General features: G+C 40.5%; 3 protein-coding genes and 1 long non-coding RNA gene across 16 annotated transcripts in view; 2 read left to right on the top strand and 2 right to left on the bottom strand.

The window, feature by feature from the left end:
- Nucleotides 1-1408: 1408 nt before the first annotated feature.
- Nucleotides 1409-6127, bottom strand: LOC144991919 (uncharacterized). Of its 9 annotated transcripts, none has more exons than XR_013655593.1 (6): nucleotides 5982-6127; nucleotides 4536-4621; nucleotides 4071-4182; nucleotides 2503-2530; nucleotides 2267-2366; nucleotides 1409-1841 (listed from the first exon to the last, which is right to left on the bottom strand). XR_013655593.1 is itself a non-coding variant. In XM_078946149.1 (5 exons), the coding sequence occupies exons 1-5, from the start codon at nucleotides 6018-6020 to the stop codon at nucleotides 1653-1655; spliced, it is 462 nt and encodes a 153-aa protein (XP_078802275.1). In that variant the 5' UTR covers nucleotides 6021-6122; the 3' UTR covers nucleotides 1409-1652. The 9 variants fall into 9 exon arrangements, 2 of the variants coding, with proteins under 2 accessions (XP_078802275.1, XP_078802276.1); XR_013655592.1 differs by having other exon boundaries at nucleotides 2267-2386; XR_013655598.1 differs by lacking the exon at nucleotides 4071-4182 and adding an exon at nucleotides 4909-4991 and having other exon boundaries at nucleotides 5982-6098.
- Nucleotides 6128-7389: 1262 nt separating this feature from the next.
- Nucleotides 7390-13743, top strand: tbc1d7 (TBC1 domain family, member 7). 2 transcript variants are annotated; one of them, XM_004068126.5, is made up of 7 exons: nucleotides 7390-7878; nucleotides 8996-9076; nucleotides 9161-9351; nucleotides 11703-11840; nucleotides 12685-12830; nucleotides 13243-13372; nucleotides 13441-13743. In XM_004068126.5, exons 1-7 carry the CDS (start codon nucleotides 7767-7769, stop codon nucleotides 13525-13527), a joined length of 885 nt encoding a protein of 294 aa, XP_004068174.1. In that variant the 5' UTR covers nucleotides 7390-7766; the 3' UTR covers nucleotides 13528-13743. The 2 variants fall into 2 exon arrangements, with proteins under 2 accessions (XP_004068174.1, XP_020558206.1); XM_020702547.3 differs by having other exon boundaries at nucleotides 9161-9318.
- The window catches only part of phactr1 (phosphatase and actin regulator 1), a 43234-nt gene continuing 32061 nt past the window's right edge, over nucleotides 13636-24808 (bottom strand). For 3 of the 4 annotated variants that reach the window (XM_023954393.2, XM_023954392.2, XM_023954391.2), the window contains exons 5-13: nucleotides 23768-23959; nucleotides 23432-23687; nucleotides 19231-19427; nucleotides 16817-16973; nucleotides 16662-16717; nucleotides 16528-16589; nucleotides 15195-15335; nucleotides 15049-15125; nucleotides 13636-14429 (exon numbers count right to left, since the gene is read on the bottom strand). In XM_023954393.2, the coding sequence (XP_023810161.1) occupies nucleotides 14414-14429; nucleotides 15049-15125; nucleotides 15195-15335; nucleotides 16528-16589; nucleotides 16662-16717; nucleotides 16817-16973; nucleotides 19231-19427; nucleotides 23432-23687; nucleotides 23768-23959 (1154 nt within the window). In that variant the 3' untranslated portion in view covers nucleotides 13636-14413. The remainder of the gene's footprint in view (nucleotides 14430-15048; nucleotides 15126-15194; nucleotides 15336-16527; nucleotides 16590-16661; nucleotides 16718-16816; nucleotides 16974-19230; nucleotides 19428-23431; nucleotides 23688-23767; nucleotides 23960-24808) is intronic. The other variant, XR_013655591.1, reaches the window with a different exon arrangement.
- On the top strand, nucleotides 20834-22100 carry LOC144991921 (uncharacterized). The gene is made up of 3 exons (XR_013655600.1): nucleotides 20834-20884; nucleotides 21263-21324; nucleotides 21970-22100. It is a non-coding gene; the product is annotated as an uncharacterized LOC144991921 (long non-coding RNA).

The following is a 24808-nucleotide window of genomic DNA, read 5'->3' on the forward strand; positions in this document are numbered from 1 at the left end:
ACATTAAGGAGGGGCTACCAACCCAACACTGAATACAGGGGGGAAAGAAACTTAGAGACAGCCAATATTTCTCGTCCCGTTACACATGGTCCTCATTTGCAGTTCTGTAATTTAACTGCTGTATTTTCACAACCATAGGGCGCACTTAAAAGTCCGACTTTGGTAAAGAGGACAGCATGAGAACGGTAAGGTGGGAAGTGTGGGCATGAAAGAAGACACAAGCCCGAATAGTACTAAAGTATGGAGTTAATTCAGTCTCAATAATCAGAAATGCACACAACCTGTTTTACAAATGCACACGCTCCGATTCACAAATGTCATTTTATGCAAATGTGAAAAATAAATTCGGAAATACACACCCTGTGTTTCACAAACACACAGATTGTGTTTCACAAATGCACACTAAATGTTTTACAAATGCACAATAAGTGTTTCTCACAAATGTGCACACTGTGTTTCACAAAAAACATTTTAGAAATTCACAATAAATGTATCAGAAATGCACAGTAAGTGCTACACAAACGTGATTTTTAGTTACACATGTGATGTGAACTCACAGATCATTCGAATTGCAGACTGTGCATTCAAAATCCCGTTCTCGTTTGTGAATCTCCCCGTGTGTGTGAGAGATTTTTCTACGGTGAATATTGAGACTCATCTGACGGAGCGGGTCAACTAATGTCACCATTGGCTAGTGAATCTGTCAATCAAACTCATCGGCAAAGCAGGCGGGTTCGCTTTTAACCAATCGAATGGCCCCTTACACTTTCTCTACGCTTTCTGCAGGTGGCAAAAGCCCCGCCCATATTTGATTCTGTACCAGTCAGTCGTTAGCGTGTTAGCTTTAGCATGGCTTGTCGGTTTATTGCCTTCGGTTGTCAAAATTTACTGGCTTGTGCAACTTTTCAGTGGACCTGGAAGCAAGGCAACAGTGGTTGAATGCAGTTGACATTGAATCCATCGAACTCTGTACTGGTCATGAGATTTAAAATGAATGTTTCACTCGGGATCGTTTGTACGTTATTCTCTTAGCGTTCATGCTAGCGTCATTTCAACACTCAGACACGGTTTTGATCATCTGAAGGTGGAGGAGAAAAATCTTCAACTTCCACAGAAGGTTTTGTGGAAAAACTGGCATCACTTTGCTCCGTACCACGCAGTGGGACTACATTACCTCAAGTTCATCTCACTGTCAATCACAGACGCCCAATATACACCTGCTCAGCCCGAAGTCACTTGGCTTGACCTTAATTTTATTTTTTTAATAACTCAAATGTCATTGATTTTATATGGTAACCATATACATATACACCTCTTGGCCAGGTCACCCTTGCAAAAAAGATCCTCATCTCTCTGGGTTTTATAGCTGGTTAAATACTACACAACAAAAGATGTTCATAGAACAAAGTGCAAACATTCACCCTTTATTGCAGAGTAAAATTCAGAGAAAACATGGACAGATTAAAACATCAAAATTTAAGCAAATGTGGGATCTCTACTGATTTGAATTTTATTTAAACTGGAACTAATTTTCATAACTTCCTTACATACAATGAAGTCCCTTGAACAATACAGCAGTATTGATTTGAACTCTGTCTTGCTCCCCTCAGTCTCTCTTCTTCTGTATGTAATTATGTCGCCTAAATTAAGTTCTAAACAAACGGGACAGTAAAGATGTAGGTCCACTCCCAAACGGTCTGAATTCCACAATGGGTTGATGTCGTCTTGCAGTTCCAACATTTGTGGACCCAAAAGAGGACTGTCCCATTCCAGGACATCCCAGGATGAGGTTCAGTCATGGATCCACTCTCCTCCCATTCAATCTCTGGAACCAGCATACCCTGACAAAAAAAAAAAAAAGATACTGTTTATGAACAGCACTGTTTTTTTGTGTTTTAGATTATGTAGGAACAGAGACCGACTAATAATAACTTATATTGTTACTTGCAGGCAGACCTCATATCTCCATAACTGATTATAATTTGCAAATAAGTGAACCTTAACAAAGTAGTGACATTAGTACATCTGATGGCTCATAATGCCATGCATTGTGATGCATTTTGAACTTGCAGATGTGCTATTCTTCCTACAAACAAACAATTTAGGGAAATTGTTTGCACCACACAACAATAATCCTTTTCATTCATTTTCGATGAAAATTCACTGTAGTCATTATGATTTCATGATACTCTTCTTGATACTTTCCACTTTAGTCAAACTGCACACATCAGTTGTCCAGTACAGTGAGATTAAATAAAGCATTTACCCGGGGATCAGAAACAGGGTTTTGGGTCAAGCCCAACTGCCACAGCTGATTTGGTCTCATGCTTTGCTCCGTCCTGATTGGATGGCTGTCCCACGCGTCACTAAAGACATCCAAACTGGCCTGAATGCGTGGTAGAAAAATGTAATGGCTGCAGAATACGTGATGTGACTGATATTGAGCAAGTCTTGGTCCTCAGGAGAGTGCAGGATGTTGTAATATAAACCAGTAACACTCACGAAGACATCACACCAGAGGAGCTCAATCCTGTATTTGGAAAAAAGCAAAAAGAAATATTATATTGTCAGATTTATTTTTAATACATCATTCACTTTTATGTATCAGGGCTCCAGACTAACTTTTTTCACTAGGAGCATAGTGGCCCCTAACTGAAAATTTTAGGGGCACAACCAGAAAATTTAGGGGCGCATACCGTAAATCAACATTCTAACCAAATCTACTAATTTCCACTGTATTATAAATAAATACTTTAATAATAGATGCAGAAATTACAATGTGCTGTTTCTAATTCAGTGTCACATTTTATTCTGCACTTTTGAAGATGCAACATGAAGGTAAACTGACAGCACCATCGCTGTCACGACAGTACAACTAAGTAAAAATAGTAAAAAAAATACCATACATTTAGAATAAAAAAAAGTTTTTAGTAACAAGTGATTACCGTAGTAACCTTTCGTAATTTCACAGTTTCAAACAATACTTAAATGTATGTAAATATTAGAGGATGGAAATTCATGTTGGTGACACCAAATAGGTTCAGCCAAGATGCACAAAAATTTGAGATCACCCAGATGGACGTAACGCTGCACAGATCACCTGGTGTGAGACGTATATTTTTGTTTTTGCTCCAACATCACCTGTCAATAAAAACAAAAATATCACGAGAAAGGGGTGAGAGCAAGACACCAATCACAGCGAACGCAGCTGGAAATTTAGTATTGAACTGACTAAAAGCTGCCCTACAGACTACAAAACAATGCATTATGGGACATGCGTCCTGATGGGTTTTTTGTAGTTCACTGATCAATTAAAATAATTTAAAATACCAACTGATTAAAAAAAGGCTACATCCATTACAAAACATTAAAATAATTATAAAAGATGTAATATCACAGCTCATACTTAGGGGGAGAGGCATATTAAAACGAAATTGAATGTTAAGGACAACTCCTAATTCCTGGTCTCTTTCAGTCTCGCTGCAGCTTCGATTTCATGCGAGTTTGAGACCCCTGCTGTACACTCTGTCACTGGTACACTAGCTGCAGGTCGGAAGAACGAATCAATAGTTCGCTTGCTCATAGCTCAGACGCACATATCAGGTTGTGATGATATTTGTCTCCGTTTCATTCCCACAGATGTTTACGCGCGCTCGATTATCTCTAGGCCCCGCCCCTCCACACATTTTAGCCACTTGCAGTGACTTTCCCTATTCTTCTCACACGCATTGGCCGCCTCAGGCATCACTCAATGAAACGCGAGTGTGTGCTCGCGTGTGCTCCAGTCTCATGAGTATTCGCGCGAGTGTGTGTGTCTGCCTGCGTGCGTGTGCGCTCGCGTCTCATTGATGATTTCATCTCTCATTTCATCGATCATTGACGTGCTCCTTTCATGTTTAATGTATAAAAAATACGGAGGGTGGAGGAGGCCAATTTACTGGTAGCACATGTGCGACTGGGTGTAAAATTCAGTCGCACACTCTCAAATTTTGGTCGCAAAATGCGACCAAATGGACGCAGTCTGGAGCCCTGTGTATATATTAAAGCTTCTAAAACTAGGTTCAACTCACCGTTGATTGTGTGTACACTTTTCCCACAATGAAGCCGTTTGTGTCAGTTGTACGTACTGTGAGCATCAACTCGGCTATGCCCACATGTTCTCCTCCGTGATCTCCTCTCACCCTGACAATAACATGAAAATCATGTCTCAAACACATAATTACAAATGCATCGGCAATACGGTACACATCAGTTTAAAATGTAATGTTCTTATGTATGATGCCAATAAGTAGAATTTCTAGGTTAGATAAATTGCAGGATTGGGTTACATGTATCACTGGGGAAAAAAATGAGGTGAGAGAGACTGTTAAGGGGGGGTAAAATGTTATTCATGAGGGGAAAGAGTTTTAGAGTTGCCTTTGTTTATGGAGAAGAGTCTAAAAAAAGTACTGGTAATTTTATTTTTGTACAAATAACCAAGTACTTATACTGCCTGATATGTGAATAAAATATTTCTTTATGAATGACATGAATACCTCAGAGGAAAGCCATAAACGTTCACAGCGTCACTGAAGAAGGCCAAGTCTGCACAGTTGTTGTCTGCTATCTTCAGGTACAAGATCTATGGAATACAAGTACAAATGCTTTCAACTGACAGATATTTACAGGGGCAAAAATGCTAAATTCCCAATTGACAGGTAAAACAGTAATACAATAGGATGATAAAATATGAAATAGAATAGAATAGAAAGGTATTTAATAATCCCTGAGGAAATTTTTTTAAAATGGCCATCTTAAAAAAACACATAAACACACATGCATTACAAATAGAAATATCACAAAATAAAAAGATTGATAAAAAAAAGATATAGAATTGGAAAATCAGTGGGTAAAATTAAAAGAAATTACTTGTAAGATGCCCTGCCAGAGAGTTGTATTGCCTGATGGCACGAGGAACAAAAGATTGTCACGCTGTCACGCTTCAGTAATTCCTAGAGAATAAATAAAAACACAACAAACATGGATTAGATCATTTAGCTGTCTGATCTTAAATTACATAATTTTCAAATATATGAAAGGGGAATTTTTTTAAAACACTCTTGCTATGATTACTTGAGCTTGTAGTAAAGAACAGCTTTAAAAAAAATCAGAGACAAGACACTGATCACAGGAAGCCTGTGTGTAATACTTACAGTAACTTCTACTCAAATCACTGTTGACAGCTGATTTCTCCCATCCACCCTTTCTGTGACTACTTATCGACTGCAAAACAGCCTAAAAACATAATGTTTGGGATTCTTGTCATTACGTCATTGGAAGTAAAGATACGGGGATTTTAGTGGCTGTCACTCTGACACAATCTCACAGGGCTTTCAGCACAATACGGATTCTAACGTTAGAAACTTAATGAGGCTGCTTTCATTCAACAGTGGATTCATGTATGTTATATTTAAAAAATGCCGTTTTCATGAATGTCATATGAATTAACTTTGTTGCACAGTCCACCCCATCTTAAAGTCTGGGTTGTGAAAATGCTGTGGCTAACTTTAACCCGGATCGCATTTACATAAAGGCAGCACACGGAACAGCTAGCTAGTTAGCATAGCATCAGTGTTTAAACAATACTTAATACTTAATCAATACTTTTTATTAAACTTTCTTTGCTGCTGTAAATCCGGCATGCTTTTCCCCTTAGTTCCTTATGAATCATGTTAAGAACCTACAGATCATTGGCTACAGACGCTAGCTTGAACCGACACCGGCTTGAACTTCACTCACACTCACAGGCAGCCACAACTGGCACAGGCTAAGCAAAACAAAGCTAAGCTAATTTGCGGTGGGGGTACTCTGCAAACGACTCGGCTGCAGTGTTCATAAAGCATTCACACATGTCACTTGGCTAAGGAGACCGCTTCAACTTAGTATTCAATAACATTACAGGACGTACAACGAGGGAATGATCAAATAAATGCATTACTTACGGGCTGAGACTGATCCCGTTCAGAAGACCTCTCCGCCATGTTTGCCGCCCGCGTCCTTTCAACTGCTGTGCTGAACAGCTCCCTCCCTCGTCACTTTGAAAGTGAGGAGTGTAAGGGTCCATTCGATTGGTTAAAAGCGAACCCGCCTGCTTTGCCAACGAGTTTGATTGACAGATTCACTAGCCAATGGTGACATTAGTTGACCCGCTCCGTCAGATGAGTCTCAATATTCACCGTAGAAAAATCTCTCACACACACGGGGAGATTCACAAACGAGAACGGGATTTTGAATGCACAGTCTGCAATTCGAATGATCTGTGAGTTCACATCACATGTGTAACTAAAAATCATGTTTGTGAAGCACTTACTGTGCATTTCTGATACATTTATTGTGAATTTCTAAAATGTTTTTGTGAAACACAGTGTGCACATTTGTGAGAAACACTTATTGTGCATTTGTAAAACATTTAGTGTGCATGTGTGAAACACAATCTGTGTGTTTGTGAAACACAGGGTGTGTATTTCCGAATTTATTTTTCACGTTTGCATAAAATGACATTTGTGAATCGGAGCGTGTGCATTTGTAAAACCGGTTGTGTGCATTTCTGATTATTGAGACTGAATTAACTCCATACTAAAGTGCTCGTGAAGATAAAAGGTCTCCTGTGTACCTCAATGTTCGATTCCTACCTTCCGTAAAAACTAGAAACAAGAGAATCTGAGACCTCCTATAATGTGACGAGAGAATTCTTCCACTTTCAGGGTTTTGATTTTAATTATGTCATCTGGACTAATATGTGAGTGCAAGTCCAGGTATATGTCAGGGATTTGTTCATCGACTCCTTCCATCTACAGATTGGATGACACTAATAATTCTCAACGTGGTTTTACCTGTATAATTGTCCTTGAAACTGCAGGGGTTGCTCTTGACTCAAGAAGATGTCAAGCCGGTCACAAATCTGTTCTGGTGTCTACTTGGTTCTTTAAGGCAGGGCTGGGGATTGTTTCAGTCTTATGTTCATCATATCTATAGCTTCTGTGGTTTAAATACTTCAAATTTAATACATTTTCAAAGTATTATCAGGAAGCACGAAAAGTAGCTTCCTTTTGCAACTTGCCTCTCGCGGTCCTTGAAGAAACTTTGGTCCTTCCTGCTTTCCGTTAAAATGAGGAACGGAAGGTGGGGCTTGAACATGATGGACAGGAAAATTAAGTGAAATTTCTTTCAAAATAAACGTAGTTTTGCAATGCGCTACTAAGAAGGGGCGTTGAATCTGTTTACTATCAAAAGATATGGAAATATATTGTTTTTTATTTCGATATTTTAATTTATATAGTGAAAGAATGGAAAGGTTTCAAACGGAATCGTAAAAGCGAGACCCATGCTTTTATTCTGAACGGAACATCCGGAAGTTGTGGTTAAAAACACTTAGCATGTCGCTTACAGGACAGGTAGTTCTGACAAATTCCTCGATAGTATATTAATCAACATTACCGCTAATAACAACGACAACAAGACGTGAAAATGAGAAGTTAAACTTCCTGTTGAGCTGTTTTTTTACCTTCGTGTAGTAAAACAGCTATACCAGGTTATAGTCGGTGACCGAAAATCATGTTGTCTTCAGTGATTCATTATCAAGCTAATGTTAGCTTAAACACACTAACCTGCAGCATGAGCAAAAAGGTTACGGATTATTAAGACACGCTTATGGTCGTTAAATATCCTCCACATAACAGACTATTTTTTTTTTCACTGAAACTACACTGATTGTAGTTAAAGGAGTCATGGCTGACGACCCTCAGAGAAATTTTCGCTCAGCTTATTATGAGAAAATGGGCTTCAGGGGCGTGGAGGAAAAGAAGTCTCTGGAAATACTACTGAAGGACAATCCTCTTGGTAGGTTTTTTTCTCCTTTTCTTAAACTTAACTTGAAAAAGAAACAGAGAAAATATGTATTAAAAAAATCAATGAATCACTTGACTTAAAGCTACTAACGTCTACGTCCGATCTGAGGAGAGGATTCTTGTACAAGATAATTACTGTCTGCTTCTGTCAGACTTAAGAATCACCTTTTAAATTTCCATTTCCCAAGATCCGTTCTTTAAATCTCCTCAGATGTCATGTACATTTTGAGTATGATTTAAAAACTGGTATTTTCCTTAAGGTTAATTTTCCTACCTTTAAAGTTAAACCCCTTTGATACTTAGTATAGTTACTTTTGTTTGCTGTGTTAGATTTGGCAAAAAAAATAATTACTCTGATCTGCCGGTTTAACCCTTGTGTTCTCCTATGACCCCCCCCTTACATTGACGTGTTCTACCTACCATGTCAAAGGTGGATAAAGGTGGAAAGGTTTCATGTAATCCATGGACACCAGTGAGGTTCACAAATCACTGTCTAGTGGGTCTAGATGACCCAACTCCCAATGTTAAAGTGCCTAGGATAGCACAAGGGTTACCTGGTGTTAGTGATGAACTTTGAATATTATTAAATAATGATTTTTTACCTAAAGTGTGGAAAGCATTACGGTAGATGACATCTGAAAGTTTCATGCTATGTCATGCTTAAATACTTTTTTTTAAACTGTTTACATACCTACACACTATTGACAGATTTATTTTGAAAGTACAGTTTATTTTTTATTTTTGCCAGCATGAACTATATTTATTCCTGTTTTTTTTTTTAGGACCAACATCAGCTTTTGACTTTTTTTTCTTACTAGCTTTTATTAGGCCTGAAAACTCAAGTTTTAAAATGTCCAGATAAATGTTTCTTAATCGTTTGACAGCCTAAATGTCACTGTGAGCTGAGCTCCTCTGTGGAATCACAGCTTTAGCTTTTTATATTTCACAGAAAAACTTGGTGATAAATATTGCTGGTTAACGGTGCCTGCCAGCAGATCTAGTGTCTGATGGTCTTAGCAAATGGAAACACGTTTTTTTTTCTGACTCAGAGTTTCTCTAAAATAATAATAAAAAAAGTGGATTAACTGATGGCTTTGGTGTTGTTACAGATTTGGAAAAGCTGAGCACTTTCAGTCAGAGGTTCCCGCTACCCTCCATGTACAGGATTCATGTGTGGAAAGTGCTGTTAGGTAAGAGACACTCAGAGCCAAAATCTTGCCAAAAATAGGTTACAAATCCACCAGAAAGCGTGTTTGTGGTCTCCGTCCCTGCAGGCATCCTCCCCCCACACAGTGACTCCCACGCGCTGGTTGGGGGTTACAGGAGGGAGCAGTACCAGGACATCAAGGAGGCTTTGGAGGTGATGAGGTACATCAACTCTTCCACGCCGTCCACTCTCGTCTACCTGCGCATGTTCCAGCTGGAGAACCAGGTGCTGCCGCGATGCTCCGAGATGTTACCTCCTGTAAGAAACCCGCCTGCATGACTCTAACCTCCCATGAGCACTTGCAGGTCGATCAAGTGATGCAAACGCTTTCTCAGGATTGGTCTTTAGAGGCACCGTATGGGATCTAAGACGTGTGTGCAGACATGGAGAGACACAACAAAAACAAATCATTCAGTGATCATGCTCCACCCCCCTTCAGATTTTCCTCAGCCTTTCACCGCACGTCACACGTTGATGGCTGGTGAGGCACCGACTCCTCTGGAGTCAGATTTACAATATTTCACCATTCATCCAACAGCAGGTAACAGAATATAAGATACACGCAAGAAGATATTTGTCCTACAAAGAATATTTCTTTTATAGACATGGATAAAAAACTCTTCTTGTGCATAAATTATTCATATATACTGTAAACAAATTAAAGTATACAGATGTGTTCAGCACGCATTTAATTTTGACCCTCAATAACTATTTTTGGTAATTTTCCAGCTTTAAATTCTGGTGCTTTAATCAGTCTTTAACAAAGTGTCTGTGAAAATGATCATAAAAAGAATTCTTTTAGGTCTAAAATTTAATTTTCAAATACTTTCCTTTTTTCCACTTACTTCCACCTACCGATCCTTCTCCACAAAAAGCTCCATGACCCTGTCTGTTGTAAAAGTCTTCCTTATTTTCCCTTAGTTTAATACGCTGAGCTGGAGATTCTACTACCAATGTAGCTACAAAGCAGCTGGTAGCTCATGTCTGCCCCCTGCTGGCGAGGCTCGCCTCCTCGGCAGCCTATTCTGCGCGTTTACAGCAGCGCTCCGGAGCCTCACCCGGAGTTTCTTCTCCGTCTGTGATTGCGCAACACCCAAAATCAGGGATTTTAACGTCAGAAACTGTGGAAAACGTGTGGAGTAAACCGAAAATGTATCTTTAACACGGATCAGTGGAAAATAATATTTACTTAATGTAGGTTTTTCCATTTTATCACACTGATGTGTGAGGCCGAGCCTCACCTGACCGCACGTCACTGGTTCACACCGCCCCCCGGCAACGCGCGTTCGAGAGACCGCTTCCAATATAAAGTCGATGTAAATGTGCTTTTTAGGCTCAAAACTCTCGCATTTATGCGTCACTACACACATTTATAAGTCTGTTTTCAGGCTCTATGCCCAAAACATGTGAATAGAAAGTTAAATCAGGTCAAACTTTGACCAGTCGGGTTGGATTATGTCCTCTTTAACTCACAGAAGTGCCAACCGTTTGAAAATTGATCTTGGAGGAAAAATGAATCATTATGGTTTGTGATTTTAGTTTTCACACCAAGCTTCTTCCAGCTGAAGTTACATGCGCCAGCGTCGGGTAGTGACAGTCCAGTGTGAACACGCTTGTTCAAGAGCCCACGTTTAGCACGTTGTTCAACACGCGACACACATGCCCGATGGAAACGAAGCGTAAGACAAACAGTAGTGCTTTTATTTTGAAGCCCTCGATAGAATCCCTGTTTTAGGTTTACTGATGTGTTTTTAATGGCCTGTTGTGCCAAATAAATACAATGCTCGCATAATTAAGTGATCTGCAATCAGCTTCTATATCTTTGGGAGGGAAAAAGAACAATTATTTTTTTAAGGATCTGACTTATCCAATTTTTAAAATAAACTGTGAATGCCACACAATGCGCTGCTTTTTACTGAGAGTCAGTGAACTGCTCAGCAGCAGAGGCCGTCTGTTTCCCTAAAGATGAGGATGGAAGCCTCCTTTACGTCCCGGCTACATCGTGTACCCAGATCCCAAACACCAAATTTTCTTTAAACATGTCCTCCATCATCAGAAAAATCACTCAAGAACAGGTTAAAAACACCCAAAACATGCTTGTCATGTGTTATTTGTTGTTTTTTTCTTTTCTTTGTAATGATATTTTTGTTGGTTTAGCAAAAAAGTGTTGATTTAACTGAACTATTATGGTTCTAAGTCTTATTTTTTTATGTAAACAAGCATCCATTGATAAAAAAGAAGCCAAAGTCAGAGATAATCCCACATTTTTTTCATGTTCATCACAGGGGTCAGTGCATTCGATAAAATGTTGCATTTTTCTGCTTTTGTTTTGCTTATCAATCTGCAGATTTGAATAAAAAGTCCTTTTTATGCTACAGATGTTTTATTTGGACCCATTTCATAGGTATGTGGTTAAAACAGTTATATTTACATTGAAATCAGATCCCTCCATGAGCCTGAGGACTGCATTCATGTGATTTCTTCTGAAAATTCTCTTGTCAATAGAATAATGGCCTTCCCACGTCAGTTTCTGCTGAAATGAGGAGGGGGAGTCAAAGATCCTCGGCTTGTTCTGACATATCTGAGAAAATGAATCTTTTTTTGTCCAGGATGAGGAGAGTGAGGACTTCCTGGCGGTCAGCAGAGCCATGGAGGAGATCGTGGATGATCCGGTGGACTGCTACTGGCTCATCAAATGTTTCATTACTCAGTTCTACACCAAGTTTGGGGACTCGGTTCCACATCTGGTGAGTGTTTTGGGCGAATTAAGTTTGATCCAAACAAAAATCGAATGCTATTTTGCAGAAAAAATTACAGTAAAGGAAGTTTCCTAAATCGATTGTTCATAGTTCAGATCAGATCTGAGCCGAGTCTTGCAATCACTTTGAATAATGCTTCAAAAAAAAACAAACGAAAAAAAGAAGGGATTCCAACGTAATAGAGAATTTCCCACTCCTGTTCAGCACATGAATGCATCACATCAGATAAACTATTTCAATAAACCCATTTATACAAGTTTATTATAAAAAACATTCTACAGTCTGTTTATTGATCAATCCTACCCTGAAGAAGATAAAAAGCACTTCCCTTTTCAACTCTTCAAAATAAAAGCCCACCTTCAGAACCCTAAAAGCAGAGCATTTTCTATGACATTAAAGTTGTTTACAGCTGTCTATAGTCAGTCGTTTCTTTTTTTTTAAACCTGTTTTAACAAATATTCCGATCATATGCCGGTCATAATCTGCACATCTTATGGATCTCATTAATAGGAGAAAAAAAGGTTTATCAATCCAAAAGTAAAGGATTGGTCAGAATTTTTTTTTTTTCAGATTAAAATGTTAAAAAGAAGCTGTTTGCCTTAGGAGGCTTTGATTAAAAATGTATTTTAATCTTAATTTTAGAAGCTGCAGGATAAATCACAGGTTTTTTTCTTCTCAGTTTTTTCTGAAATGCTGTGTGTGTGTGTGTGTGTTCAGACAGCACACTGTTAAAGATTAAAGATGCTGAAATATTAGCTTTACAAAGAATAGTGTCATCATCAAACGTGTCATCCTATCAGTGTGATGAGGGTCTCCTCGTGTTCCGCTGCAGCCGAAGAGCCTGGAGCATTACCTGAGCCAGGAGGAGCCGCGGCTGCTGGCCCACCTGAAGAGCACGGGGGCTCTGCTTCAGCTGCCTTACAGCCTCTGGTTCAGACGCTGCTTCGCCGGCTGTCTGCCCGAGTGCAGCCTGCAGAGGTCAGAGGCTGTGTGCTGCTCTGCTGTCACTGATCCACAGAACCCAGTCACACCATCACTCCTCTCCTTTAGATCAGGGGTCTGCCGCCTGAGGATCCGGGGCCACCTGAGGGTCTTTTACCCCTCCATCGTGGCTCCTGCTGGGTTGTTGTCAGCGAGAAATCAACTCAATTGGCTGTTTAAGTGTAGATGGTGGCAGACCCCTGCTTTTTTCTTTTTTAAAGTTATTATTTACATTAGTAGTGTTAAGTTTTGTCTGAACTTTTCCACTCATTTTCAGTCCAGACTTTTATTTTGGAATTACAATACTTATACAGATGTATCCCGGAGCCTGAGATTTGTGGTTGATGTTACCTGTGTGGTTCAGTTTGACTCTGAAGATCGATGCTGAACTTTCCCCAAACGTCTGCAGGGTCTGGGACAAGGTGATCAGCGGCTCCTGTAAGATCCTGGTGTTTGTGGCTCTGGAGATCCTGCTCAGCTACAAGATCATGCTGCTAGGCATCAACCGGCCGGAGGGCGTGGTCAACTTCCTGTCCAACGTGAGTGACAGTTCTCGCAGGGGCCCGCCCGTCCCCCATCCTGCTCTCACTGCCGTCCTCTCCTCCAGATCCCGCAGGAAAACACGGACGCCATTGTGACCAAAGCCGTGGAGCTGTGGCAGAAGTACTGCGGGAACCCGGTTCACGCTGTGTGAGACGTTTCCCAGAATCCTTTGGGGTGTAATCTGAGCTGGACAGACTTTTTCCTGAGAAATTACTGAACTGACTTTTTCGCACAAGGGGGGGGACGAAGGACGAAGAGCAAACGTATTGTTTTTTTTATAGGTTTTTCTTTAAGAAATTGTGTACATCATTAAAGACTCACAATAAATTAATACAACATGCAGTTTGTTTACAAAAACACCCAAAAAGCTCCCCTTTCTGTACATCCTCATAGATTTTTTTGTTTGTCTTGACCGAAGCGTCCTCCAACACGACGGCATCTTCAGCTGTAAACAACACACGGTAAGGTGGTGCGGCGTGGCGCCCCCAATCCGGACTTTGAGGTTGCCTCCAGTTTGGAAAATGACGAAGTTGGCAAATTTGAAATTGGTGTAAACAAAAATGTCGAATCCAAAGACTGGACTCTGCAGGATGCGGCCAGCTCGCTTTGGTTTAAATCAGGGATCTGAGGAGCTGCTCCAGATCGGAATTGAAAGTTATTGCTCGGCTAGCGGATGTGGAATTCAATGTTGGGCTTCTGTGGGATAAAACGGCCAGAATCCAATGGGTAAAAAAATAAAGATGCACCTTCATCTCTGAGCACTCGCGACCACAGATTGGCACAGGAAGTCAGTTTGACCTTCATCTGCGAGGTAAAACATCTCCACCTCCTCAATGCACATAAAAACCAAACAGTTCATAGCTTTTGAATATCAAGAAGTCCTTTAGTTCTCCCTGCAGGGAGATGGCAGTCCAGAGTTCAGCCGTCTGCAGGCTTTTTGCTCCTGTGACGGCTCAAACTCCTGAGGTCAGCTTATCAGTCAGCAGGTGGCGCTGGTTAGCAGTTAAAAAAAACAAAAAAAAACGGGCAGCAAGGTGTCAGGGCCGGTGGAACCTGCAGGAGAATAAAAACGGGTTTGTGACACAAAATCCAGAGACGTTTTGAGGAAGACCTCGGTAATGAATGCAGACGGAAACAAGGCTGAAGTTTACAGAGGAAAAGATAGACGAGTGGAAAAATGTTGGAGTCCCACTCTGATCATAAAATTGTTCCCAGTTTTTTTTTTTTTTTTTACAAATTTACCTCTTAGTTGTAAACAGTGCGGGGCTGTTGATGTGAAGTAAGCCCACCCCCACTTCCCATCACCCTTCTGTTTACACGCTCTTCCGCTATCTTACAGCCCCTCACAACCCCAACCTGACATTACCGGTGCAACAAAAAATATCAGAGCTATCCAGTCATACAGTTTAGATCCAGATTCCAGCTCAGACGAGGAAAACAAAGATGTTCATGGATCTACTTGTCTACAAGTGGATGCATCAGAATGGAACGGAGCAGGGAGCTTATTTTTACATAAACTCTTTCTTTCTGCAAAATAAAGCAGCTGAGTCATCATTTTTCATGACTAAGGTATTCTTCTCTGTGTTTTAATGCTATATCCTCTTGTTCCCATTGGCTGTTGTCATGTGACTTCCTCTCTTTCATGTCCTTCTTTCAGGATGACCTGACCCACCTGGTTAGATGGCGGCTGGACTCGTGCACCTCCATCTCTGTGCTTTTGAACTCGTTCAGCTCCTTCCTTATGGCAGCCTGCACAGCAGAGAGAAGCATGAAGAGAAAGGAGCGCCTAAACCTGAGCTCGTCCTCATCTGAACAGACCTTGTCGGCGGCCGTTAGCCGTGTCCAAGGTTTGTCCGCTCTCCTGTCGTAGTCCTGGGCCTCGGCCACCTCCACGTAGTCGCTGAAGCGGATGAGGATCTTCGCCTCCCTCAGCTCCTCCACTGTGGGCCTCTGGCTGAGCTGCAGGAGCATCATCATGGTTTTTGGTGATGTCACAACAATGTCAACATGTGCAGCAGCTCAGACATCTTCAAGTGTTTCTACCTGATCATTAAAAATTATTCAGAAACGCAAATTTAAGTTAGTTTTCCCTATTGTCAAGTTAGAAAGTGTCTCAGTAAACGCCATCTAGTGGTTACCTGCTGAACTGCATAGCTGTAGTCACTAGGTTTAAACTAGCTTCAAAATCCAGTCCCTTTCAAATTGCCCAGAAGTCTTTGCAATAAAACCAGTGTGCATGAATGCACATTAAATTTTATATAGACCACAATGCAGCCCTATTCTCTAGAAATACCACAACTCCTGGTAAAAAACGTATTGTGGCTCAGGATCATTTCAACTCGATTTCTCCTAATCAAGCCAAACACTATGAATGTTGTGTATACAAAAAAAATAGTTCAATGAATCTACGATGGCACACCTGATCAGAATCAGCAGAGATAGCTCAGTGGAAAAGTCAATGGGGTTTGAATCCTGGGTTCATAACCAGCATCTTACAATTTTATTTGTTTTGCGTTTATTTTCTTCATTTGCTGTGTCAAGCTCTTCGGACAGAAAACATCACATGTTGTGTTGTTTTACGTTGTTTTTTTAATCATCATTACCAAAATTGTTTTGTTTTATGTTTTTTCACCATCATTTCCACATTGAAGTGTTACAAGGAGCTCAGTTGACGCGTATGATTTTACGTCCAGTCCGCCACCAGATGGCGCTATTCTGTGTGGTTTCAAAGCCCTGAATGGGATGGGTGGTTCATTCTTCCGGCACAATTACATGAACCCCTAGAAAAGCTTCATGGGGCTTCTATTCCCATCCCTAGTTAAAACTGGATAGTCTCATCTTTTAGAAGCCAGTCTCTTATTCCTGAGCGACAGGTCCTAACCTCATGGGTAACAGGTACACTGCATTATGGGATTTGTAGTACAGATGTGATTCAGTCTCTCCTTGGTTCTTTTGACTCCTCCTCCTCACCTGAACAGCATTTCTGAATGGTGACTTATAAAATAAACTACCTAAATGTTTTCAGAGATGCACTGCTGCATTCTGAAGCTACAGATATGACTCAATAAGCGTGATGAAATGATAAAAACATGATTGTAGAATGAAGGGCAGACAGTCAGGTCACAGATATGTCCTCTGATCAAAGACATACCTTCTTAGATAAATGTCTTTTGATCTCCCTCTTCTCCTCCTGCTCCTCCTGATCATTGCGAGCTGGAAGGAGGAGAGCAAAGAGTTCAGTCGCTGTTTGGTTGATGGTTGTTTTGTTCTTCTCCTCTGACTTACGCTTTAATATGTTCCTCTGTTCCAGCTCCTCTGCTGTCGGCCTCTGACTCAGCCGCCTGAACAAACATTCATCCGTGAGGGGTTTTTTTTTTCTCTCTTTCAAACAGGAGCCTGTAACCCGTCCTTACCCTACATCGCCTGCAGGGGCCGCTCACCTGGTCAGTTTGGTGGCCGTCTGCTGCCGCGACTCCAGCCGCTCCTGGTCCGACTGCACGGGCAGGATGTTCTTCTCCTCCAGCTCCCTCTTGGAGGGACGGTTGCTCAGCTTGATGGCCAGAGAGTCTCTCCGTAAAATCTTCATGGCGAGCGTGCCTGAAGGAGGAACTCGGTAATGGAGGCTTTTCACTGGGCAAAAGGAGTCATTGAAGCTCCTGCTTTTCATTTTTACAGCATCATTTGAGATGTAGGATATACCAACTTTTGGTCTCATTTTTTATTCATATAAACCCATTTTTTATGCTTTACTTCTATTTTCAAGAAATCTTTACTTCCTTACAATCTTTGATATTATTTGAAAATTATTTTGGGGCAAAATGACCCCCCCCCCCCCTGTAAAAATAGATGACATCACAGTGGGCAAAACCATTAAAAAATAGAAAGGGTCCAAAATCTTTTATGGGGCTAAAAAAATAACAACAATTCACTAATGACACTAACACACACGTCAGGAATATCCAAAGGAAGTTTTGAAATTATTATGGGATGGCTTATTGTGGGATTACTACGGCTTGGCAGCCGTTTTGTAGTTAAGTGTGAAGTTTGGGGATTTAAACAGGATCCCACAGTATGGGAAAAAAGCTCCTATATTTATCTATTACCTCCACTTAGGAAAGAATGTTAGAATTAGAAGTTGCAGATTTTGAATGGCGTTCGTGTGGCGAGTTTACAAAAGTGGCGTTTCCCTGTTGCTTGCACATTTTCCGTGGAATATTGTGAAAATTTGACACATGAATCGTTGGCTATATCCTTAAGATATAACATTCAAGATGAATATATTAGGAATGGTAGCGTGGTTAACAAAAAACCTCTGTTGCAAAGGTAACTTTGATGGTAAAGTTTACTGGTGGTAAAGTAACTTTGGTAAAGTTTATTTGTGCAGGTTCTTCCAAAAATGACAAAGGTCTGTTAGTCATCCCTGGGCGACCAAAAAATAAAATTCTTTTTTAAATCTTATCATTTCTGTCTATGTTGTAATTCATTTTTCAGTCTCTTTCCTTTCATAATTCCTTTGTTCAGTTCTGACTTCAATTTTTGTGTCTTTCTTGCAGCAAATTTTTCTTTTCCACATTCTTTTAAATAGATTTTTTTAAAGTGAACAAACAGATTGAATATTTTTTGGTATATCAACTTTTTTATATATATATATATATGATTTACCATAATGTCCGGACTATAGAGCGCACCTGATCATGAGCCGCACCCGTTACATTTTTAGAGGATAAACCTTTTTGTACATACATAAGCCGCACCTGCCCACATTGACACGTGTTGTAGAATGAGGATTTGTATGTGCGGAAACCGTGGCGCTGCGTGTATAATAAAGACGAGGGAGTGCGTGCAGCAGAAGGAGGGGGGCTCGTGCAGCTCAAGGGGGAGGCCCTCTTGGGCTGCTCCTGCTCTTTCCTGCTACACATGCAGTTAGATAGTTAGTAGGTAGTAGTTACTGTTATTTGTTAATAAAGAATACCGCGTATTTGCGACACGGCCGCCGGGGTACTTTGTGTTTGGGGGGTGAACCGCGACACCGTAACTCCTACTGCTACATCACCGCGGTGATCAAAAATCCCACACCGTCACAGCTCTATTCCAAACAGTGCCTGTGACGCTGCAGTAACTCATCAGCAATATGGTAACAGCACTAACATGGCTGGTTAAAAAAACAACATACTGATAAAAGTCACAGAGCAGAAGTAACTTATAGGCACCTCTGCACTGTTCGCTGAAACCATGGAAGTCTTCCTCCTCAGTGTCGGATTGGAATAGCGTCAGACATTCTTCGCCACACACTCTCTCAGTGTCTCCTTCGTTGTCGTTGTCAGTGTCACTCTCATCCTGAGGCAAATTCTCTCCTAAACAGACCGGCTTTTCCAAACCCGTTGGTGATGGTGGATTTTTTCACACTGCTTTTAACTTGAAAGATGCGTCATCTGCATTTCTTCTTGCATTTTCCATGATGAGGGTCTGTTCGTGCCATTCACTCACAAAGCAGGAATTCACATTAAACTTGCGTCTTCCTCGACACATATACCATATTCCCCTTGTCTCACTCTTACCCTTTCTGCTCGAGCGAAAGGATGTGTCAAAAGTAGCGACTTATAATCCGGAACTTACGGTAATCCTGTATTTCTTACTTTCTTGTTTTGACTTTTAGACCATTTTTTATGTATGAAATGTTTTTTTTTTTAGGTCAAATTATATTGTTAAAATGTTATAAACTCATTTTTGTCAAATCACTTCTACTCATAAAAGAACTTTGAGGAGTTCATGTGAAATGTTACCTTCATTCTCGGTAGATTTGTTCAAAGCTACAAAAGAAAACAAAGAAAAATAAAAGAACAAAAAGTCGTACTTGAAAAAAGCGTGTCGTCATCCTCTTCTTCTTCTTCCTCCTCCTCCTCCACTTCTTCTTCTTCTTCCTCCTCCTCCTCCTCTCTCTCCTCGTTGTACATCCCAGGCATGTCTTCATAGTCGGCCTCGTCGGGACGGTTTTCTTTGTCATCGTCATCACATTCGATCATCACCGCGGGACCCGCGTGCATCATGGAGCTGCAGGTCACGGAGAACAGAGGGTCAGATTTCAAGGACAAATTTGGGTAACGCTTTCTTTTACAGTACAGTACTTACAGTGTACTTAAGTGGTATTTACATGGTACTTATAGTGTAACTACTGGGTACTTACAGTATGTTTACATGGTACTTTCTATGGGACTTTACTGGGTACTTACATGGTACTTTTTGTGTCTACTCTGTACTTACTGTATATTTATATGGTACTATTTGGTACATACCTATGTGGTACATACTGGGTATTTATAATATGCCTACTGGGTATTTACATTTTGTGCAAAGGTGTCTTTTATGGTACTTACCACATGTAAGAACAAGGTAAGTACAAATAAAGTACCTTGACCTTTAGGTCTGCACTCGCTGCATGTTTCATGGTATTTACCATCAATTTACCACAGAAACTACCCCTTAAGTACACTGAAACTGTAACTGTAAAAGAAAGTCAGCCCTATTTCCACTCTATTACATGGTACTTTCATTTCTAAATACCGGGTATGTTCACTTGAATAGTACTTGGTACTTACCCCTTAAGTACACTGAAACTGTAACTGTAAAAGAAAGTCAGCCCTATTTCCACTCTATTACATGGTACTTTCAGTAGTAAATGCTGGGTATGTACACGTATTACCATCCCGTACAGTGTACATGAACACACTTGGTCTTCTGACCTCACCACATGAGACAATGCTAATCTGTTGGTAAGGGTAAAGTAACTACATTGTAAAAAAAATATACTGGCCTGATTACTTCTTGTAACATGAGGCAAGTTTAAAGAGAAACAAGACAGCAGTGAAAACAACAATCTTTAATATGATACGTGTCTGCAGCATACAAAGTGTCATCACAATGAAATAGGTTTTAAGTACAAAACAGTACAAAGGAGAATTCTAAAAAACACATTATTGGCCTGAGGGTCGTGCATTTTGTCCATCAAAATTCTTTCAGCAAGGTTGGTAACGGTGCAGGACTTCTTCAGGGTTTGTAACTGCAAGAAAATTCACAATATGAGCTCAAGTGAACATAAAAAGCAAAACGACTTTGATTAAATACAAAATAAATTTTACTTATTTAATCATTTCTGTAATGAGTTTGATAAATCTCTATGAATTTTTTTATCGCTTTGACTGTAATGCTTGAAATTAATCAAGTACTATCCTCATTTAAAAACATGATAATAAATTATTAAAAACTTAACTTTTTTTTAAATATTGTTCTAAAAATGAACTTGTTTTAATATATATTATATAATGTCAGGAAAATATGTAAAACAACAAGGCACACCCCGAGTGTGTGTTTTTGTTAAGTAGGTCGGGGCAAGTAAAGTTGCAAATTCCCAGCGCACTTGAATGCAGCACAACTACCCCCAAAGTGAACGTGGATTAATCCGGAGAGCCTCGAGGCGCGCGCAACAGTTTGAATTTCTCTTCATCTGGCAGGTAAGCCAGTGTTTTTGTTTTTTTTAAATATTGGATAAATTACATGTAAATATTTAAACTGATAAAACTTTATAAAGAAGCTAACCTCGTGATTTCAAGCCACTATCTCTGTGTTTGAAACGTGACGTAAGAGCATGTCTACCTTACTCCAATAATTTCAGTTATTTCATGTATACATTTTCAAAGTTTGTAATGAAAATCTACAAACATTGTTTTTACTTACCAGGAGTGGGGCACCTGTAAAACAAGCATGTAGCCTAAATGATAAAGTCTGTTGTTCTGTGCTCGTTTGACTGAGCGCACGTCTTTCTGGGAAAATCAAAGAAAGGCGTTTATTTAAAATAATGATGACGTACTTCCGTTTTTTTACCGCTTTAGATCAATAATGGTGAAGAAGACATTCCAGACGAATCCGTGAAGTCACAGGAGAGTAAGCTAAAGTAAGTTAAATCCTCCAAGTGGACATGTTATTTACTTAAATGAAGAGTTTAACTGCCTTTTCCCCATTTTCTTTTCTTTCGCCGTTTTTATTTTATTTTTATTTATTTATTTATTTTCAAATATGATAGAGACAACAATACCACACAACAGTGAATGTAACTGTTTGAAAATTAAAACATATTTTTGTGAATAACTGTGTTGAATTTGAAATTGCCTATTTATTTATTTTTTCCTTTTCTTTTACACTGCAATGTTTTTCATGCTAATGCAAATTGTAGGTGCGAATATTATTTATAAAGAAGAAATACACACAGTAATTGCCAATTAAAACATTGCTTTTGTCATTCTTTGTCTAAACAAATTAGATTTTTTTATGGCAATTTCAATTTTTTTTTTCTTTAATTTCTTTTTTGTTGTTCTTGTTTATGTAACTAAAATATAAAGTTGTGAATAATTTATTGTCATGTTCATAAATGAGGATAATTGATTAATTTCAAGCATTACAGTCAAAGCGATAAAGAATTCACAGAAATTTATCAAACTCATTACAGAAATGATTAAATAAGTAAAATTTATTTTGTATTTCATCAAAGTCGTTTTGCTTTTTATTTTCATTTGAGCTTTTATTGTGAATTTTCTTGCAGTTACAAACCCTGAAGAAGTCCTGCACCGTTACCAAACTCTGCTGAAGGAATTTGGATGGACAAAAAGCACGACCCTCAGGCCAATAATGTGTTTTTTGGAATGCTCCTTTGTACTGTTTTGTACGTAAAACATATTTCATTGTGATGACACTTTGTATGCTGCAGACATGTATCATATTAAAGATTGTTGTTTTCACTGCTGTCTTGTTTCTCTTTAAACTAGCCTCATGTTACAAGAAGTAGGAATATGTTTTTACAATGTAGTTACTTTACCCTTACCAACAGGTTAGCATTGTCTCATGTGGTGAGGTCAGAAGACCAAGTGTGTATGTACACTGTACGGGATGGTAATACGTGTACATACCCAGCATTTACTACTGAAAGTACCGCGGAAATAGAGCTGACTTTCTTTTACAGTTACAGTTTCAGTGTACTTAAGGGGTAAGTACCAAGTACTATTCAAGTGAACATACCCGGTATTTAGTAATGAAAGTACCATGTAGTTGAGTGGAAATAGGGCTGACTTTCTTTTACAGTTACAGTTTCAGTGTACTTAAGGGGTAGTTTCTGTGGTAAATTGATGGTAAATACCGTGAAACATGCAGCGAGTGCAGACCTAAAGGTCAAGGTACTTTATTTGTACTTACCTTGTTCTTACATGTGGTAAGTACCATAAAAGACACCTTTGCACAAAATGTAAATACCCAGTAGGCATATTATAAATACCCAGTATGTACCACATAGGTATGAACCAAATAGTACCATATAAATACACAGTAAGTACCATGTAAGTACAGAGTAGACACAAAAAGTACCATGTAAGTACCCAGTAAAGTCCCATAGAAAGTACCATGTAAACACACTGTAAGTACCCAGTAAATTCCATAAAAAGTACCATGTAAGTACCCAGTAGTTACACTATAAGTACCATGTAAATACCACTTAAGAACACTGTAAGTACTGTACTGTAAAAGAAAGCGTTACCCAAATTTGAACCGGAAAGAATCACCATGCACCATACATGTGTCATCTTATGTCACATGTATAGACAGTAAATGACAACTATAACAAATTGAATAATTTAAACCAGTTAAATGAAATGTTTCAAAGATTTTTGAAAAATGTGATCTTTTTAAAGAAACTCAACTAATAAATGAATAATACTTATTTGAATTTTTTTTTTAAATAATTCCATGATCAGCTACTGATGGCTTTTTTAAAGATGGGAGAAAAAGAACAATCCTAAAACCTTTGAGGACTGCTGCTGTTGTCCATTAAATGATCTCGCTGACTAACCTGTTTCTGGAATTAGACTGGGAGTGTTAAATTTGGTTGTAAAGTAGGACAGTTTTACCTGCTATAGTGGAGGTTTTTATTTTATTTTGAAAGTTTTTCCCAAACTTCCTGCATCGTCCCTGCTCTCGTTTGTTGTCTAAGCTCTGCGTGTCGGTTGGAGCTTCACCTCTCAAACCTCTGCATGGTGAGGGCCAGGGTTTTGTTGAGTTCCTCTATGATCCGGCTGGGCGGGTGGAGGGGCAGCTGTCGGTACTGCAGCGAGGGCCCCCCCACAGGTGCATGGCTGGAAGGGGCGGGGCACTTCTGGAAGGCCAGCGGGGACGGCTCCATGGGCCCCACAGGGACAGAGATCAGGAGCTTCTTCGATGGTTGAGGAGGAGATAGCTTGATGGACAAGCACGGTAACCTGATGGGGGCGCCGTCTGGACAGGACAGAGAAATAAAACGCTGACGGATCAGACGGCGAGGGATCTCCAGTGTGATCTGGGGGCGAGAAGCGCACCTGTGAAGTGATTAGGAAGCCTGTTGAAGGGTTTGGGTGGCAGAGCAGGGGGCTGTTTGTGAACGGATGGAGGTCTGAAGAGCGGCGACTCCGCGCTGTCTGACGGACACGCTGCTGACGTCTTTGTGGGCGGGGCCTGGCAGAAGTCCTGCTGACACGTGGCATCGCTCGGCATCTGAACATCCGGAGATCCTGACGGGAAGAAAATGAGGAAACACTTGGGGAAAATAATTCAGAAAATCTGCACCAAACAGGAGGCGTGTTTGAGTCTTAGAAGTTGATGAATGCTTTGTGGCTTTTGTCAACAAGGTCGGCGGAGCCGCCATTAATATGGTTTTCATTCCAAATGTGAAGGTTTAAAAAAGCTGTGATTGACAAGGTCTCCATCCATCCATCCATCTTCCTCCGCTTATCCGGGACCGGGTCGCGGTGGCAGCAGTCTAAGCAGAGATGCCCAGACTTCCCTCGCCCCAGCCACTTCCTCCAGCTCCTCTGGGGGAACCCCGAGGCGTTCCCAGGCCAGCCGAGAGACATAGTCTCTCCAGCGTGGCCTGGGTCTTCCCCGGGGCCTCCGCCCAGTGGGACATGCCCGTAACACCTCTCCAGGGAGGCGTCCAGGAGGCATCCGGACTAGATGCCCGAGCCACCTCAACTGGCTCCGTTCGATGTGGAGGAGAAGCGGTTCTACTCCGAGCTCTCCGCGGGTGACCGAGCTTCTCACCCTATCTCTAAGGGAGCGCCCCGCCACCCTACGGAGGAAGCTCATTTCAGCCGCTTGTATTCGGGACCTCGTTCTTTCGGTCATGACCCATAGCTCATGACCATAGGTGAGTACTGGAACGTAGATCGACCGGTAAATTGAGAGCTTTGCTTTTCGGCTCAGCTCTCTCTTCACCACAACGGACCGATACAGCAACCGCATAACTACGGACACCGCTCCGATCCGCCTGTCAATCTCACGCTCCGGTCTTCCCTCACTCGTGAATAAGACCCAGATATTTAAACTCCTCCACCTGGGGTAAGGCAAGCTACCTTTCTCCG

The sequence above is a fragment of the Oryzias latipes genome, chromosome 4 (assembly GCF_053564925.1).
Source record: "Oryzias latipes strain Hd-rR chromosome 4, Olatipes_Hd-rR_3.1".
NCBI classification, from domain to species: Eukaryota; Metazoa; Chordata; class Actinopteri; order Beloniformes; family Adrianichthyidae; genus Oryzias; species Oryzias latipes.

Bases quoted from the DNA above. Each gene is read 5' to 3' on its own strand.
- LOC144991919 (XM_078946149.1), bottom strand. From the start codon at position 6,020: ATGGCGGAGAGGTCTTCTGAACGGGATCAGTCTCAGCCC. The intron at 4,622-5,981 runs GTAAGTAATGCA...TGTATTCCATAG, and splicing joins AACGGGATCAGTCTCAGCCC to ATCTTGTACCTGAAGATAGC. The intron at 2,387-2,502 runs GTGAGTGTTACT...CCACGCATTCAG, and splicing joins TCCTCTGGTGTGATGTCTTC to GCCAGTTTGGATGTCTTTAG.
- tbc1d7 (XM_004068126.5), top strand. From the start codon at position 7,767: ATGGCTGACGACCCTCAGAGAAATTTTCGCTCAGCTTATTATGAGAAA. The intron at 7,879-8,995 runs GTAGGTTTTTTT...GTGTTGTTACAG, and splicing joins ACTGAAGGACAATCCTCTTG to ATTTGGAAAAGCTGAGCACT. The intron at 13,373-13,440 runs GTGAGTGACAGT...CCTCTCCTCCAG, and splicing joins TGGTCAACTTCCTGTCCAAC to ATCCCGCAGGAAAACACGGA.